At 48.4% G+C, this 14,882-nt stretch overlaps 2 protein-coding genes across 2 annotated transcripts in view; one reads left to right on the forward strand and one right to left on the reverse strand.

Annotated features, from left to right (window-relative positions):
• Positions 1-14,514, reverse strand: part of LOC140217386 (BEN domain-containing protein 5-like) — a 386,196-nt gene extending 371,682 nt beyond the window's left edge. The window contains exon 1 of the mRNA XM_072287958.1: positions 13,986-14,514. Coding sequence (XP_072144059.1) covers positions 13,986-14,015 — 30 coding nt within the window. The 5' untranslated portion in view covers positions 14,016-14,514. The remainder of the gene's footprint in view (positions 1-13,985) is intronic.
• LOC140217385 (uncharacterized) overlaps positions 1-14,882 on the forward strand; it is a 362,995-nt gene that overhangs the window by 164,470 nt on the left and 183,643 nt on the right. The window lies entirely within an intron of this gene.

Here is a 14,882-nt window from a genome sequence, read left to right on the forward strand (position 1 = left end):
CGGAGGTCTTAGACGGTTTTTTTTTTTGGCCCGGAATAAGTCAAGGGATTTTCGCTTCCTTGAATTTATTTGTTTCAAAGTCGCTAGTTGCTTCTTATGCTGTCTGCTGAACTGGTTCAAGATGAGCTTTCTTGAGTGTTTGCATCGTAGACGAGTATTGCCATCAGACGCCGTCACAGTGCAGGTTTTCGAGAAGTACGCTTTTCCACACTGTGTATGTTGGCCAGGTGAAAGAGGCTCAGTCTCACAGCCGAGACAAAGTAGCAATTTATCTGCCTTCATCAGCGCTTCGACGGCATTCTCTTGACACTGCACATGAAATTCTTCAACTTTGATGCTTCTGCAATGCAATGTAGCTGCTTCGACGCAAGTCGAAAGCGTTACATGCTTGATCACGTGCACGTCACTTGATTCCAAACTGGTGTGCCACCTGAAGCACAGAGCGGCAGGAACGTTCAACAAAACAATTCTGCAACAAGATGATGACAGCGGGACGATGTCACGAAACGGAATGTGGTGCGTGCGATGGCAGTTCTAATGTGCACCCTTCATCACTGACATCCGCAGGGTTGTTGTTGATTCAGTTACCTGATGCCGTGCACTTTGGTGGTGGCAGACAGTTGTCCACTAGGTTCCTTTCCTTCCTTTTCTGGGGAACAGGCCTCGTCATGTAGGATGGAGCATCAGGAAATATCGTCGGAACGGCATCATCAGTGAGCGCTGGCCGCTCGCAGTCAAGTTCTACAACCTTCCCGTTTATGACGTGCCTGAACGTCCTTTGTAGCATTCGTCGAAACGCCTTGAGCACACAACACAGGTTTCGTCGAGAGCCTTGTCATCTCGCTTTATGTTTCGAGCCCATTCTTGCAACCGATGAGGGTCGGACGGGGCGCGGTACAACACTTTTTCTTTCGACGACTTGTAGCCACCTTTGCAGAGCGGCAGGAAATACGTGCGACCTTTTTTGTCGGCATTATCACACGTGTTGCACAGAACGTCACTTTTTTTGACGCAACGAGGCATCGAGAGGCACAAACAAATCACGCGCAAATCCCAGCCCGCGCGCACTTGCCAACTGGCTGGGCGAATGGCGCAGCTAGAATAGCGCGGCCAAAGCTGCTCGCCTGTACAGTTACTGTATATGCTACCAACGGTAGGTAGCATATACAGTAACTCTACTCGCCCGGTAGCTGCAGCGCCACCTACGCAGTGCATCCAAACTGGTTTCACAGGGGCCCCTTGAAACTGCGGCCGTTCACGACACTAGGAAAACCTTCTAGCCTCTGTTACAGTGGCTGGAATTGGCGGCGAGGAGTTACAGAGTCGCCATCTGTCGGAGCGCCTCACTTGCGTAGTATGAGGGATCACGCGGCGCGCTTCTCATAGGTTTTGCTTACGGCGCTCAATAAAAACACCACGCGGCAGCCCTCCTGGACACTTATGCAGGTACTCTCAAAAGGAGGGAAGTTTTTGACTGTCGATATAATCTGGGGCAAACTGAAAGCATAGAATCATTTACAGACGCTATCTCTTTACCGCATACGTACAGTACGTGAACGCCGCTGCGCGCGGTCGCTGCGATGGAGTCTCCAGAACCGGCTTTTTGCGTGAAAGGTAGGCAAACGCTGAGAGTAAAGTATATGAAATATGTTCTTATAGTGGGCTGTCTGTATAAGTAAATGGGGCATAGCAGAATGGAGCCTCAATCCAGCAATCGCACAGGTTCGCAGCGACCGACTGCGCGTCTGCATGCATGTCCGCGCACAATGTTTTGCTTTCGCTGTGAGCGCGTTTTCACACCATGCCGTGAGCTTTAAGCCGCAGCACATGAGCATATGACAATACGCTAGCAACCATTGTTGCGTGGACGCTATCAGAACTGTTCAAAAATAATTCCGTTATAGAGACTTCGACGCCTAGCTACGGCGACTGTGATGTGCCATCGCCACGATTCAATCTTTTTTTGTCTTCTAAATTCTTGGACATTTCAATATTACTTCTCAAGTTTAGTCGCACTGTATGTTTAGCGGTCTTCTCAGCGTGCGATTTCCTTCTGCTTGATTCTCGTAATCCAGTGCATTGATTCATAACAAAAACATGATCATATACCGTGCCTTTATATAATGTGCGTCTTACCGCTCCCTTTCCATTCCAGTCAACTTGCCAGTATCTAGCATCAACAAGTTCATAGACCAAACCGTCATGACATTAGCCGGGCATCGGGCGCGGGCGAGCGTCTCAGTGCGCGTTTTCTGCTACTCACCGAACATCGCGCAGTTCCGGCGCCGTAGCAGAAATGTTCCTCGTTTCTGTGCTTGCTGCATACCCGAGTTGTAGCCGATGGCTGTCTGCCGGTTCTAAGTTTCGCCAGCCAAGCTTCACGCAGCGCCTTGCCCTGTGGCTACGTGTGAATAAGGCTGACTCCGGGCTCCGTTGCCTGCGTCCGGCACTGCGGCACCGAGCAGTAGCCTACCATGCTGCACGCCTCCAAAGACAGCCACTACCTATTATAGTACTTTCAAATGTTGTCAAGCAGACACCCAAGGCGGTAAAGCCTCACCACTTAAGCAGAACCGCGGCGCAGGTGGGACTTTTAAACTTTCGTTTTCAGCTCGCTTCGGCGCTTCCGAAGCAGCCGACGCGGCCGCTGTGTCCACGTGATCCCTCATGTCACGTCACGCCGACGGTGGCGCTAGCTTTTCCAGTGGTGGAGCTCGCCGTCAATAGGGGGAGTGTGCCGAAGGCGCGGCCGCTCGCGTGTACTTCCGCGATGCAACCGCGAGGCAGCGCTGGCGGTTGCCCAGGGACTACAGGAAGGCTCGATAAGGTCCTTTGCAAGCATCTTTGTGACTTCCTGTTGGATAACAGCTCGTTCTGACGCAGAAACACGGTATGGACGTCGGTGAATAGGGTTCGCATCGCCAGTATTTATGCGATGGGTCACGACGGACGTTTGACCTAAGGGTCTGTTGTCAAAGTAAAAAATGTCGCGATAGCCTTCAAGAACGCGGCAAAGCGCTTCAGCTTGAGCAGGTGTAAGGTCAGAGGACGGGCGTGCTATGCGTTTCGCGCTAGAAACGCGAATTTGCAGTGATTCTTTTGGTTCATAAATCAGTATATCCGGACTGCAATGCGTTCACCTGCATGCTACAATGGCAGTGACGATACATTAGTATGTCTCTGCCTTTCATCAGTTTTCATTCGATAAAACTTGCTCACTGCTGCCACGGTAGTTGCGCTTTAGTTACTGCCCGAGCGCAGTAGCGATGCGCTGCACAGTGACGCTCTTTATCGCGATTCAACTTTGCCGCTTCACCCGCCGTGGTTGCTCAGTGGCTATGGTGTTAGGCTACTGAGCACGATGTCACGGGATCGAATCCCGGCCCCGGCGGCCGCATTTCGATGGGGGCGAAATGCGAAAACACCTGTGTACTTAGATTTAGGTGCACGTTAAAGAACCCCAGGTGGTCGAAATTTCTGGAGTCCCTCACTACGGCGTGCCTCATAATCAGAAAGTGGTTTTGGCACGTAAAACCCCATAATCTAATTTTTTTTAACTTTGCCGCTCAGAAGACAGTCATATGCAACCATTGCGTACTATGGGCGTGAATGGAATAAAAATCTACTTGTCGTTTAACTAGTTCTATGCACAAAAATTTTGCACAGTATGAATGCAGTAGTCGCATTCGTGATAATTGATTCTTATTGAAGAAATGGCTTGGAATTAAAGTGGATGTCCAACGCGTATGAAATTATAACTAGACGTTTCTCTGAGCGCTGATCATTATTTAATTGTAAAATAAGTATTGTGCTGGATTCGTCCAAATAATGTGATTAGTTTCATGCAAATAAAAGTGGAAAACGTATGGTCCCTACTGTACATTCCTGATGGAACTGTTTATTGCTTTTACACTGAACAATAAATCATTCACCTGATAACAAAATTCATGGTAATTAGAGGTTTCTTAAATGTCACATTAGTTTCAGGTAGATTAGTAATATACAAAACACACTTCAGAGAAAATTCAACAAGACATAGCTGAACGCGCATCTCCGCATGGTCCTCAAGTTGTTCTGCTAAGTTTCACATGTTTTTTCTTCTCCCTTGTGGAAGTGCGGTCTTTGTTCAGAGACTTTGTGTAGAAGTGAAGACGTGTCATGATGAAAAACATTACAATACTGCTTGTCAGTGCTTCCTTATGGGCAACACTGCCAACGTGTGGCATTTGTTGCATGTGCTGCATAATCTCTGTGATGCTATCTCTGTGCAACTTGTTCCAGCTAAACCAAATGGTGAAAGAGTCCTCCAGTGCTTCAACAAAAGTAAACAGCTCACGTGTCGGATACAGCAGGGCGCCTTGGTCACAGAATGCTGTGAAGGATGAAAGTTGCTTTTCTGCGTTCTCTGGTGGTGTAAGGAGAGCATCGAAGCAATCTCGGCATTTTGTTGCGAGGACCTTTCGTCGTGCAACATATCCTGCCAGGTAGTACACCAGTCTGGCGTCGCTTGTTTGCTCTGGATGTATGCGATCGGGCGCTAATGGGGTGGGAGAGGTCTGGAGAATGCTAGACGCTCCGTCCAGTTTACCAGAGTCCAGCAGGGTGTCGACGTGGCTTGCTAATTCAGCTGTCCCAACTAGAGCCTCGAGCGTTCTGCCTGCGCAATTCCCAGTACATGGAGCTTTTACCAGATTATAAAAGCTAAGGCAGTTCACTGCTGTGAGGAACTGGGCCGATGTCGGGTGATCATTGCAGCCATTAAATTGGCATATTATGCCAAAAAGCTTTTCAATTGCATCTTGACTAAGCCTTGAAGTTAAAAGGTACTTGTAGCCAATTTTTTCGTTGAGGTAGGCCAAGAGTTCCAGAGTGGCTTTCAAAGTTACTCTAAGCCCCTCGGCAGTGCCAGGTGACAGGAAACCAGCCTTTGAAGGCCCTGTGTTCGCTTCCCACTCATCAATATATACAAGGGCTTTTTTCAACACATCTTTTTTCGAGTTCGGCCTGAGTGAGCTTGATGGCACTCTCGATGTCATTGCATCGATCAGATTATGCATGAAGGTGACAAACTTTGCTGTAGCATCGGCGTGGTCACAGGAATCTGCAATTTTGTTCTTGTACGAAAACAAGCCATGCAGAACTTGTGGGCTAAACAGGTGGAATGCCAAATTGACCTTCATTTTTTTTTTTCAAAGTTATTAGGACTCAAGTGGACATTAGTTATTTTTGGCATTGCTTTCAATGCGACTTGACACTTATCATGGTCATGGGCTGTCTTGATGGGCCTTACGTCCACATGCCCCTCTGGTGTTGAAGCCTGCCTTGATGACCCCGCAGGGGCGTCTGCGTAAGCAGGCGTTTGGTGTGTTGCGACACCACGTACCCGAGCACACGAGGGTTGGACCCTCCCGCGTGTAGCCGTGCGCGGCTTAGCCGTGTCTGGGGAAAAGGGGATCCTGGGGGTTGAGCCGATGCTGGGTGTCTGGACCTTTAAGGCCCCCCGGCGGAGGCAACACACCTCTTCGGCCTCGGCTTCACATAGACGGCACCTCCAGGCTGACCCACCTGGAGGACATCGGCAGTCGCCTTTTCCTGTCTCTCCCTCCTCGAATCTTCGTCTTTATCTCTCACTTTTTGACCTTTCCTGTCTCCTTCTCTCTTCTTTTTACTTCCTTTCTCCTGGCGGCAAGGGTTAACCCTGTGTGGCTATCCAACCTTGGGTACACCATATTCGGTTATAGTGACGGCGTACGACTGGCGTCGTGCAGACTTGTACGCAAGCTCTGCCGCGTCCCCTTGTTGGGCTCCGTGGTGGGCGGTCGGCGCTGTTGCCGAATGCATACATTTTTTCATGGAAACTTCTTTCCCCTCCCTTACTGATCGCCCTCAGAAACGAGGGCGCACCGAAGATGTCTTCAAGTTTTTTGGACGCCAAACCCAGAACTTTCCCCACTTCCATGTTATTCATTCTGAAAAGCCAAACAAAGCAGTGCGAAACATCTCACCATTCCTTGTTTCAAAGTCCCTAACTGATATTTTTGGTCCAGGTTACAAGGTGTCGAGGATGGCAAGCGGCGACCTCCTCTTGGAGCTCCGCGATGTAAAACAGTATGAGAAACTACCGCAACTAGTGTCATTTGGAGAGACCCCCATAACAGTAACCCCGCACCGTACAATGAACACCACCCGTGGTGTTGTGTCAGATGATGATTTGCTTGAGCTGACTGAAGCGGAACTACTGGAGGGTTTCAGCGAACAAAATGTGATCAATGTCAGAAGAATTAAGATGAGGCGGGATGGAAAAGAGATTCAGACGAAACACCTAATAATTACTTTTGGATCAAGTATCTTGCCCGAATCAATCGAGGCCGGGTACATCAAGCTCCGTGTCAGGCCGTACGTGCCAAACCCACTCCGATGTTTCAAATGCCAGCGCTTCGGCCACAGCTCGCAGAGCTGCCGAGGCCGCCAGACATGTGCAAAATGCAGTGCCCACGAACACACATCTGAAGCTTCTGAGAATGCTCTCCACTGTGTAAACTGTGGTGGGGAGCACGCCGCGTACTCGCGGGCGTGCCCATCCTGGAAAAAAGAAAAGGAAATTGTAACAGTTAAAGTAAAGGAAAATATAAGTTTCAAGGAGGCACGCAGGCGGGTATCGTACCTGCCCAAGAAAACCTTTGCCGATGTGGCGCGTCAGGGGGCAGCGTCACAACGGCCTCCGGCGGCTGTCCGACCCACATGCAGTGAGTCGGCAGTTACGCCATCTGCCCCCGCGGCGGTTGCAGCTAGCGCTGCTCCGTCGACCCAAAATGAGGGACCACCGACGCCGAAGGTGGCCGCCGCCGAGGCTGTCCCAACCTCCCCGGCCCCTTCCAGCGCTGGCAACAGCCGGCGCAGCCAAATCCCGCAGGGTGCCCCATCGACCTCTGGGCTGGTGGGCGCAGGGGTCTTGCCCTCCAAGGCGGGACTCTCTCGGGAAACATCTCGCTCCCAAGAGCACGTGTCCGGCGCCTCACAAGAGGCAATGGACACAACACCTATCCTCAAGGCGCACCAAGCGCCTAAGGAGCGGCGAGGCTCCCTCGAACGCTTCAAAAAGGGCAGAACTCCCGTTACAGGGCCTCGAAAGAGCTCTGTAACCTAAGACGTCACCACCGTTTCCGTAAACACAGCACCAATTTTTTCTTTAATATAGATACACAAATCATTCAATGCAATGTCAGAGGTCTTCTTAGGAATCTCGATGATCTACAAGAACTCATCTACCAACACAATCCAAAAGTGCTGTGTTTACAGGAAACACACTTAAAACCAAAACACACAAATTTTCTTCGACAACACGTTACTTTTCGCAAAGACCGCGATGATGCTCTCGCATCATCGGGTGGCGTTGCCATTGTAATTCAAAAAAGCATAGCGTGTCAACGTTTGCAGCTACGAACGGCCCTCGAAGCAGTGGGGGTTCGAGTTGTCCTGCTAAACAAACTCATCACTATTTGCTCACTTTACATACCCCCACATTACAAACTAAACAAACCTGAATTTCAGTCCTTCATAGATGAATTGCCAGAACCTTATGTTGTTCTTGGCGATTTCAATGCGCACAGCTCCCTGTGGGGCGACTCTCGTACAGACGCGCGAGGTCGTCTCGTTGAACAGTTCCTTTTTTCTTCAGGTGCGTGCCTTCTAAATAAGAAAGAACCCACATATTACTCTCTTGCAAACAGAACCTTTTCGTCAATAGATCTTAGTATAGTTTCCGCGTCTATACTGCCCGAACTCGAATGGAAGTTATGAGCAATCCTTACGGGAGCGATCACTTCCCCGTACTGCTAAGAACATCCAAAGAAAATGAATTTCCTCCACAAGCTCCTAGGTGGAAGATAGATACAGCCGACTGGGAGAAATTTCGAAATCTATCTAGCATCTCATGGGCTGATATGTCTTCTCTAGAAATTGATGCCGCTGTGGAGTATATTACAGCGTTCATAATAGATGCCGCATCTAAATGCATATCTGAAGGAAATGGTTTGGCATGCAGACGGCGTCTCCCGTGGTGGAACGACGAATGTAGGATTGCTCGTAAGAAACAGAACAAAGCGTGGGGGTTGCTACGCGCTTCCCCCACTGCAGAGAATCTTATTAACTTTAAGAAAGTAAAATCTCAAGGCAGGAGAACCCGCAGGCAGGCCAGAAGAGAAAGCTGGCAGAAGTATTTATCGAGTATTAACTCGTTTAGAGATGAGGCCAAAGCCTGGAACAGGGTGAATAGGATTAGAGGGCGCCAAACATATTCACTCCCTCTGGTAAACACACAGGGCGATACACTGAAAGACCAGGCAGACTCACTTGGGGAGTATTTTGAGAGCGTGTCAAGTCTAACAAATTATTCGCGATCCTTTCTAAAATACAAACAAATAGAAGAATGTAAGCCACTCATAGGAAAATGTCGAAAGAATGAACCATACAACTGTCCATTTAGTATTGCCGAGTTCAGAGCTGCCTTGAGATCATGCAAGAGCTCCGCACCGGGTTCTGACAGAATTATGTATGAAATGATCAAAAACCTACACAATGACACCGAAGTTACACTACTCACAATTTTCAACACTATTTGGGCTGCGGGATACTTTCCAACTGCATGGAAAGAAGCAATTGTGGTCCCTGTTTTGAAGCAGGGGAAAGACCCATCCACGGCGGCAAGCTATCGCCCAATAGCTCTTACAAGCTGCCTGTGTAAGGTTTTTGAAAAAATGATTAATCACAGACTCATACACTTCCTTGAACTCAATAATATACTTGATCCCTATCAGTGTGGCTTCAGAGAAGGCCGGTCGACAGCAGATCACCTTGTACGCATTGAAGGATATATTCGGGACGCATTTGTACATAAGCAGTTTTTCATGTCAATATTCCTTGACATGGAGAAGGCATATGACACAACATGGCGCTACGGCATCTTGCGAGACTTGTTGGAAATGGGCATCTGTGGCAATATGCTGAAAATAATTGAAACCTATTTGTTGAATCGAATCTTCCGAGTGAAAATCGGCAACGTATTGTCGCGACCTTTCACACAAGAAACAGGTGTGCCACAGGGAGGCGTGCTGAGTTGTACGCTCTTCATCGTGAAGATGAACTCGCTTCGTGCTTCGCTACCACCTGCCATTCTTTATTCTGTCTACGTTGACGACATTCAAATCGGCTTCAAATCCTGTAACCTCTCAGTATGCGAGAGACAGGTGCAACAGGGCTTGAACAAGATTTCCAAGTGGGCAGACAAAAACGGATTTAAAATCAACCCCCACAAAAGCTCTTGCGTTCTTTTTACAAGAAAGAGAGGCCTGTTTCCGGATCCTTCCTTAGAACTGTGTGGACACCAAATACCTGTCAACAAAGAGCACAAATTTCTGGGTATTATACTTCATTACAGACTCACTTTCATTCCACACATTAAATATCTGAAAGAAAAATGTCTAAAAACAATGAACTTAATGAAACTTCTATCCCAGACTACATGGGGTAGTGACAGGAAGTGTTTAATGAACCTATACAAGAGCCTAATTCGGTCTCGATTGGATTATGGTGCCGTAGTATACAACTCTGCCGCCCCGAGCGCGCTAAGGATGCTGGATCCTGTCCACCATTTGGGCATCCGCTTAGCTACTGGCGCTTTCAGAACAAGCCCGATTCAAAGCTTATATGCCGAATCGAATGAATGGTCTCTCCACCTACAGAGATCATACATTAGCTTTACATATTTCCTTAAAGTACGCTCCAATCCTGAACATCCATGTTTTCATACCGTTACCGATATGACGTACGCTACACTTTTCAGCAATCGCCCCTCCATAAGACAGCCTTTCTCGCTGCGTGTGAAGGAGATTAGCGATGAAATGCGTGTCCCACTCCTCGAGCATTGCTTAATGCACCTAACCAAGCTCTTACCTCCTTGGGAGTGGCAGGTGATACAATGTGACATATCCTTTATAAAAGTTACAAAGCACGCTCCTGAGGCCGAAATTAGAATGCATTTCCTAGAACTGCAGTACAAACAATCCTGCGCAGCGTTCTACACAGACGCTTCGAAGTCAAATGCCGGGGTATCCTATGCAGCCGTCGGCCCATCCTTCTCGGAATCCGATGTACTGCATCCGGAAACAAGCATCTTTACGGCCGAGGCCTACGCATTACTCTCTGCTGTGAAGCATATAAGAAGATCAAAACTTCCAAAAGCAGCGATCTATACAGACTCTCTAAGCGTCGTGAAGGCCCTAATGTCACTCTACAAACATAAAAATCCCGTATTCAATTATCTGTATTCGGTATTGTGTAAAGCGTACTCATCTAACCAGAACATCATAATATGCTGGGTCCCTGGCCATAGGGGAATCGAAGGTAACGTTCTCGCGGACGAGATGGCCACGTCAATCACATTGCAAGCTGGTAACCCTACCGCTGCGGTGCCTGTCACAGATCTGAGGCCTTTCTTGCGAAGGAGATTGCGAGACCACTGGCAGTGCACGTGGGACGCGCAAACAAATAACAAACTGCACGTTATAAAGCCCCAGTTAGGTTTTTGGCCCTCCCCAACAAAATCTCGGCGAACAGATGTCCTATTCTGTCGCCTCAGAATAGGACACACATTTGGCACCCATAGCTACCTGCTTACTGAAAGTGAACCTCCAACCTGTGGCAGATGCGGTGAGAGGCTTCCCGTCCTCCACGTGCTCCTGGAGTGTCGGGAAGCCGAAACGGAGAGAAAGAAACATTTTCCGCTTGCTTACCATTATAACATCCCTCTACACCCGGCTATGTTTCTCGACGAGGAACCGCTTTTTGACACCAAGGCAATCCTCAACTATTTAAATGATGTCGTACTACACGTTATATGCCCATTAAATTCGTAGAGCATCCTCCCTCCAGAGGATGCCATTGCGATAACACTTTTGCATAGCACATGCCTCCAGGCCCTTGCTCTTCAAGGGATCTAAGGAGGCAGCAGTGCTCTAGCATATCTTATAACCATATATATTTTCACACATCGTATCATTCTTTTTAAATGCACCTTAAATGTTCATAGTACACGTCATAAGACATCGCCATAATCTTATTGTACAGATTTTGCGCACTTTAGCGCGAACATTTTTAAGGCCCCTCTACAGCCACGTCACACCAACTTCATCGAACTCATGATTTCATTGCAAACTCATTAACACGGACATGGCGCTCTTTGGCCATAACTGGCCCTTGCGCCATTAAAAAACCACATATCATCATCATCCTGCCTTGATGAAGCCATTGCGGACACATTTTACTAAGTGTGGAAAGTCGGAGAAGAAGAAAAGGCGTCTGTCATCTCCACAAGGATGGGCTGTCGATGGTTTGATAGCTTTTGAGCTTGCTGAAATGCCAAAATTGCGCTACATTGCCCGATTCCATGACGCCCCATCACTGGTGACGTAGTCAAGCTTAAGACCAGCATTTTCAGAAAGCAGCACAGCTTCCAAAAGAATCTTCGAGAGCAACGGTGCTTTAACATTTCCCTTAGAAGCGAAAGCACCAAGGATTTGATGCCATAACCCTGAAAGAAGCTGAAACATAATAACTAGTCTATGGTCACAAGTAACTGTCTTGTCAGCCTCAGGAGTGTAGGTGCCAAGATCAACAAACCTGTCCACTTTACCAGAGCCACTTGCAACAGCGAAGTTTTCTGCAAGCTTCATCTCATCGACAATAAGGCCACCATGGCACTCAAATTCAGTCATCTCTTGCGTTTTTTCTTGATATGCCAGAAAGCACTGCTGCATTGAATCCAAATCTGCTTTCGTATTTCTTCATATACTTCCTGAGACAGGCGAGGTCCACTGCCGCCATGGCACAATTTTCCTGAAATCTGTGATTTCACTCTGACACGCTTCCGTAAAAAACAAATTCCGCAACAACATATAATACAAGAATTCCTCACACTTGAAGAAAAGTACACTAATTTTGCAGCTTTTTACACAGACGGTTCAAAAACAGATGCTTATGTAGGAAGCGCAGCTGTACAGGGGAATTGGACTAAAATAGTAAGACTTCCACAGTGTGCTTCCATCTTCACTGCGGAAAGTTATGCCATCTGTGTAGCCATAGAAAAAATAGTAAATGAGAGACTTACCAACAGTGTTATTTACACAGACTCACTGAGTGTGCTCACGGCCTTTCATTCTGGAAATGCAACGGCTCCTCTGCTTGGAGACCTCATACACAGCATTACAGCAGCCACAGCTCAAGGCCAAAACATCAGGCTCTGCTGGGTACCAAGTCATGTCGGCATAAAAGGCAATGAAAGAGCGGATTTGTGCGCTGCTCAAGCTTACGGCAAGCAAATTAAGAATGTAAATATGCCCTATAGAGATTGCATGAACTTACTACATAGTAATGCAAGAGAAAAATGGCAGTCCACTTGGAACAACGAACTAAATAACAAGCTACAATTAATAAAACCAGTTCTAGGTGAATGGAAGTCATGCGTGCACCAGAAGCGTTTCAAGGAAGTCATTATCTGCCGTCTCCGTATAGGTCACACCCACATTACACACAACTTTCTGCTGAAGAAAGAAGACAAACCAATTTGCACTTGTGGAGATGAACTTACAGTCAATCACATTTTAATTTCATGCTGTAAACTGGAAAAGCTACGGAAAAAGTGCTTTTCCCCGTTTTATAACCAATGCATCCCTTTTCACCCCGCACTGCTCTTGAGTGATAATGCAATTGTAGATATGTCTAGCGTTCTTAGATTTTTAACAGAAGCTGGTATTCTTAAAAATATGTAAATCATCCCGCAGTACTTCACCTCATGCACCACAGCCACTTCTCATTTCTGAGAAAAAGGCTGAGGACATTATTTGATTGGTTAGGAGCCTCGAGATCCTTGCCCTGGCAAGGATGGCCGCTGAGGTTACCCGACCCCCTTTAAAAGTTTTTATCCCCGCAGGGGCGTCTGCGTAAGCAGGCGTTTGGTGTGTTGCGCCACCACGTACCCGAGCACACGAGGGTTGGACCCTCCCGCGTGTAGCCGTGCGCGGCTTAGCCGTGTCCGGGGAAAGGGGGATCCTGGAGGTTGAGCCGATGCCGGGTGTTCGGACCTTTAAGGCCCCCCGGCGGAGGCAACACACATCTTTGGCCTCTGCTTCACGTAGACGGCACCCCCGGACTGACCCACCCGGGGAAATCGGTAGTTGCCTTTTCCTGTCTCTCGCTCTCCCTCCAACCTTCGTCTTTCCCTCACTTTCCATCTTTCCTGTCTTCTCCTAACTTCCGCTCACTTCCAATTTTTCCAGGCAGCAAGGGTTAACCTTGTGTGAATAGCCAACCTAGGTTATCTCATATTTGGTTATAGTGATAACGTACAGCTGGCGCATACAGGACCTGTTTTTTACAGTCCCTGTAGCGTCCCCTTGTAGGGCTCCATGGTGGGTGGTTGGCGTTATTGCCGAAAATTACATTTATTCTATGGCTAGTTCCTTCCCTGCACTTCCTGATCGCCCTCAGAAAAGAGGGCGCACCGATGAAGTATTCCAGTTTTTTGGACGGCAAAAAGAATCCTTCCCACGTTTCCACGTGATTCATTCTGCAAAACCAGATAAACCAGTACGAACAATCTCACCCTTCCTTGTTTCCAAGTCATTGACTGAAGTCTTTGGTCCTGGATATAAGGCGTCGAGGATGGCAAGCGGAGATCTCCTCTTGGAGCTCCGCAATCAAAAACAGTATGAAAAATTGTCAACACTTGTTTCATTTGGGGAAACCCAAATAATTATCACCCCGCACCGCACGATGAACACCACCCGTGGTGTTGTCTCTGACGATGACATGATGGAGCTCACTGAGGCTGAACTCTTGGAGGGCTTCAGTGACCAGAATGTTATCAATGTTAAGCGAATTAAGATGAGGCGAGATGGAAAAGAGATCAAAACGAAACACCTGATACTCACCTTCGGCTCAAGTGTCCTTCCCGAGTCCATCGAGGCCGGTTATATCAAACTTCGTGTTAGGCCATACGTTCCCAATCCCCTTAGATGCTTTAAGTGCCAAAGGTTCGGTCACAGTTCACAGAACTGTCGAGGCCGGCTGACTTGTGCCAAGTGCAGTGACAAAGAACATTCCTCCGAAACATGCCAGAACACTCCACATTGTGTCAACTGTGATGGCGAGCATGCCGCATACTCGCGGTCCTGCCCGTCCTGGAAAAAAGAAAAAGAAATTGTGACCATAAAAGTAAAAGAAAACATATCATTCAAAGAGGCACGCAGGCGGGTTGCATACCTTCCTAAGGCCAGCTTTGCCGAAGTGGCGCGTCAGGGGGCAGCGTCACAACGGCCTCCGGCGGCTGTCCGACCCACAAGCAGTGAGTCGGCAGTCACGCCATCTGCCCCCGCGGCGGTTGCAGCTAGCGCTGCTCCGTCAACCGAGGAGAAGGGACCATCCACCCCGAAGGTGGGTGCAGCCGAGGCTGCCCCAACCTCCGAGGCCCCTTCCAGCGCTGGCAACGGCCAGCGCAGCCAAATCCCTCAGGGAGTCCCATCGACCTCCGGGCTGGTGGGCGCAGGGGTCTTGCCCTCCAAGGCTGGACTCCCTCTGAAAACTTCCCGCTCGCAAGAGCACGTGTCCGGCGCCTCACAAGAGGCAATGGACACCACACCTATCCTCAAGGCGCACCAGGCGCCTAAGGAGCGTCGAGAATCACTCGAACGCTTCAAAAAGAACAAAACACCAATTACAGGGCCTCGAAAGGGCTCTGTAATCTAAGGCATCTTTCCGTTTCCGTACACACAGCACTAATTTACATTAAATATGGATACACAAATCATACAATGGAACGTCAGAGGCCT

Source organism: Dermacentor andersoni, chromosome 4 (assembly GCF_023375885.2).
Source record: "Dermacentor andersoni chromosome 4, qqDerAnde1_hic_scaffold, whole genome shotgun sequence".
Lineage (NCBI taxonomy): Eukaryota > Metazoa > Arthropoda > Arachnida > Ixodida > Ixodidae > Dermacentor > Dermacentor andersoni.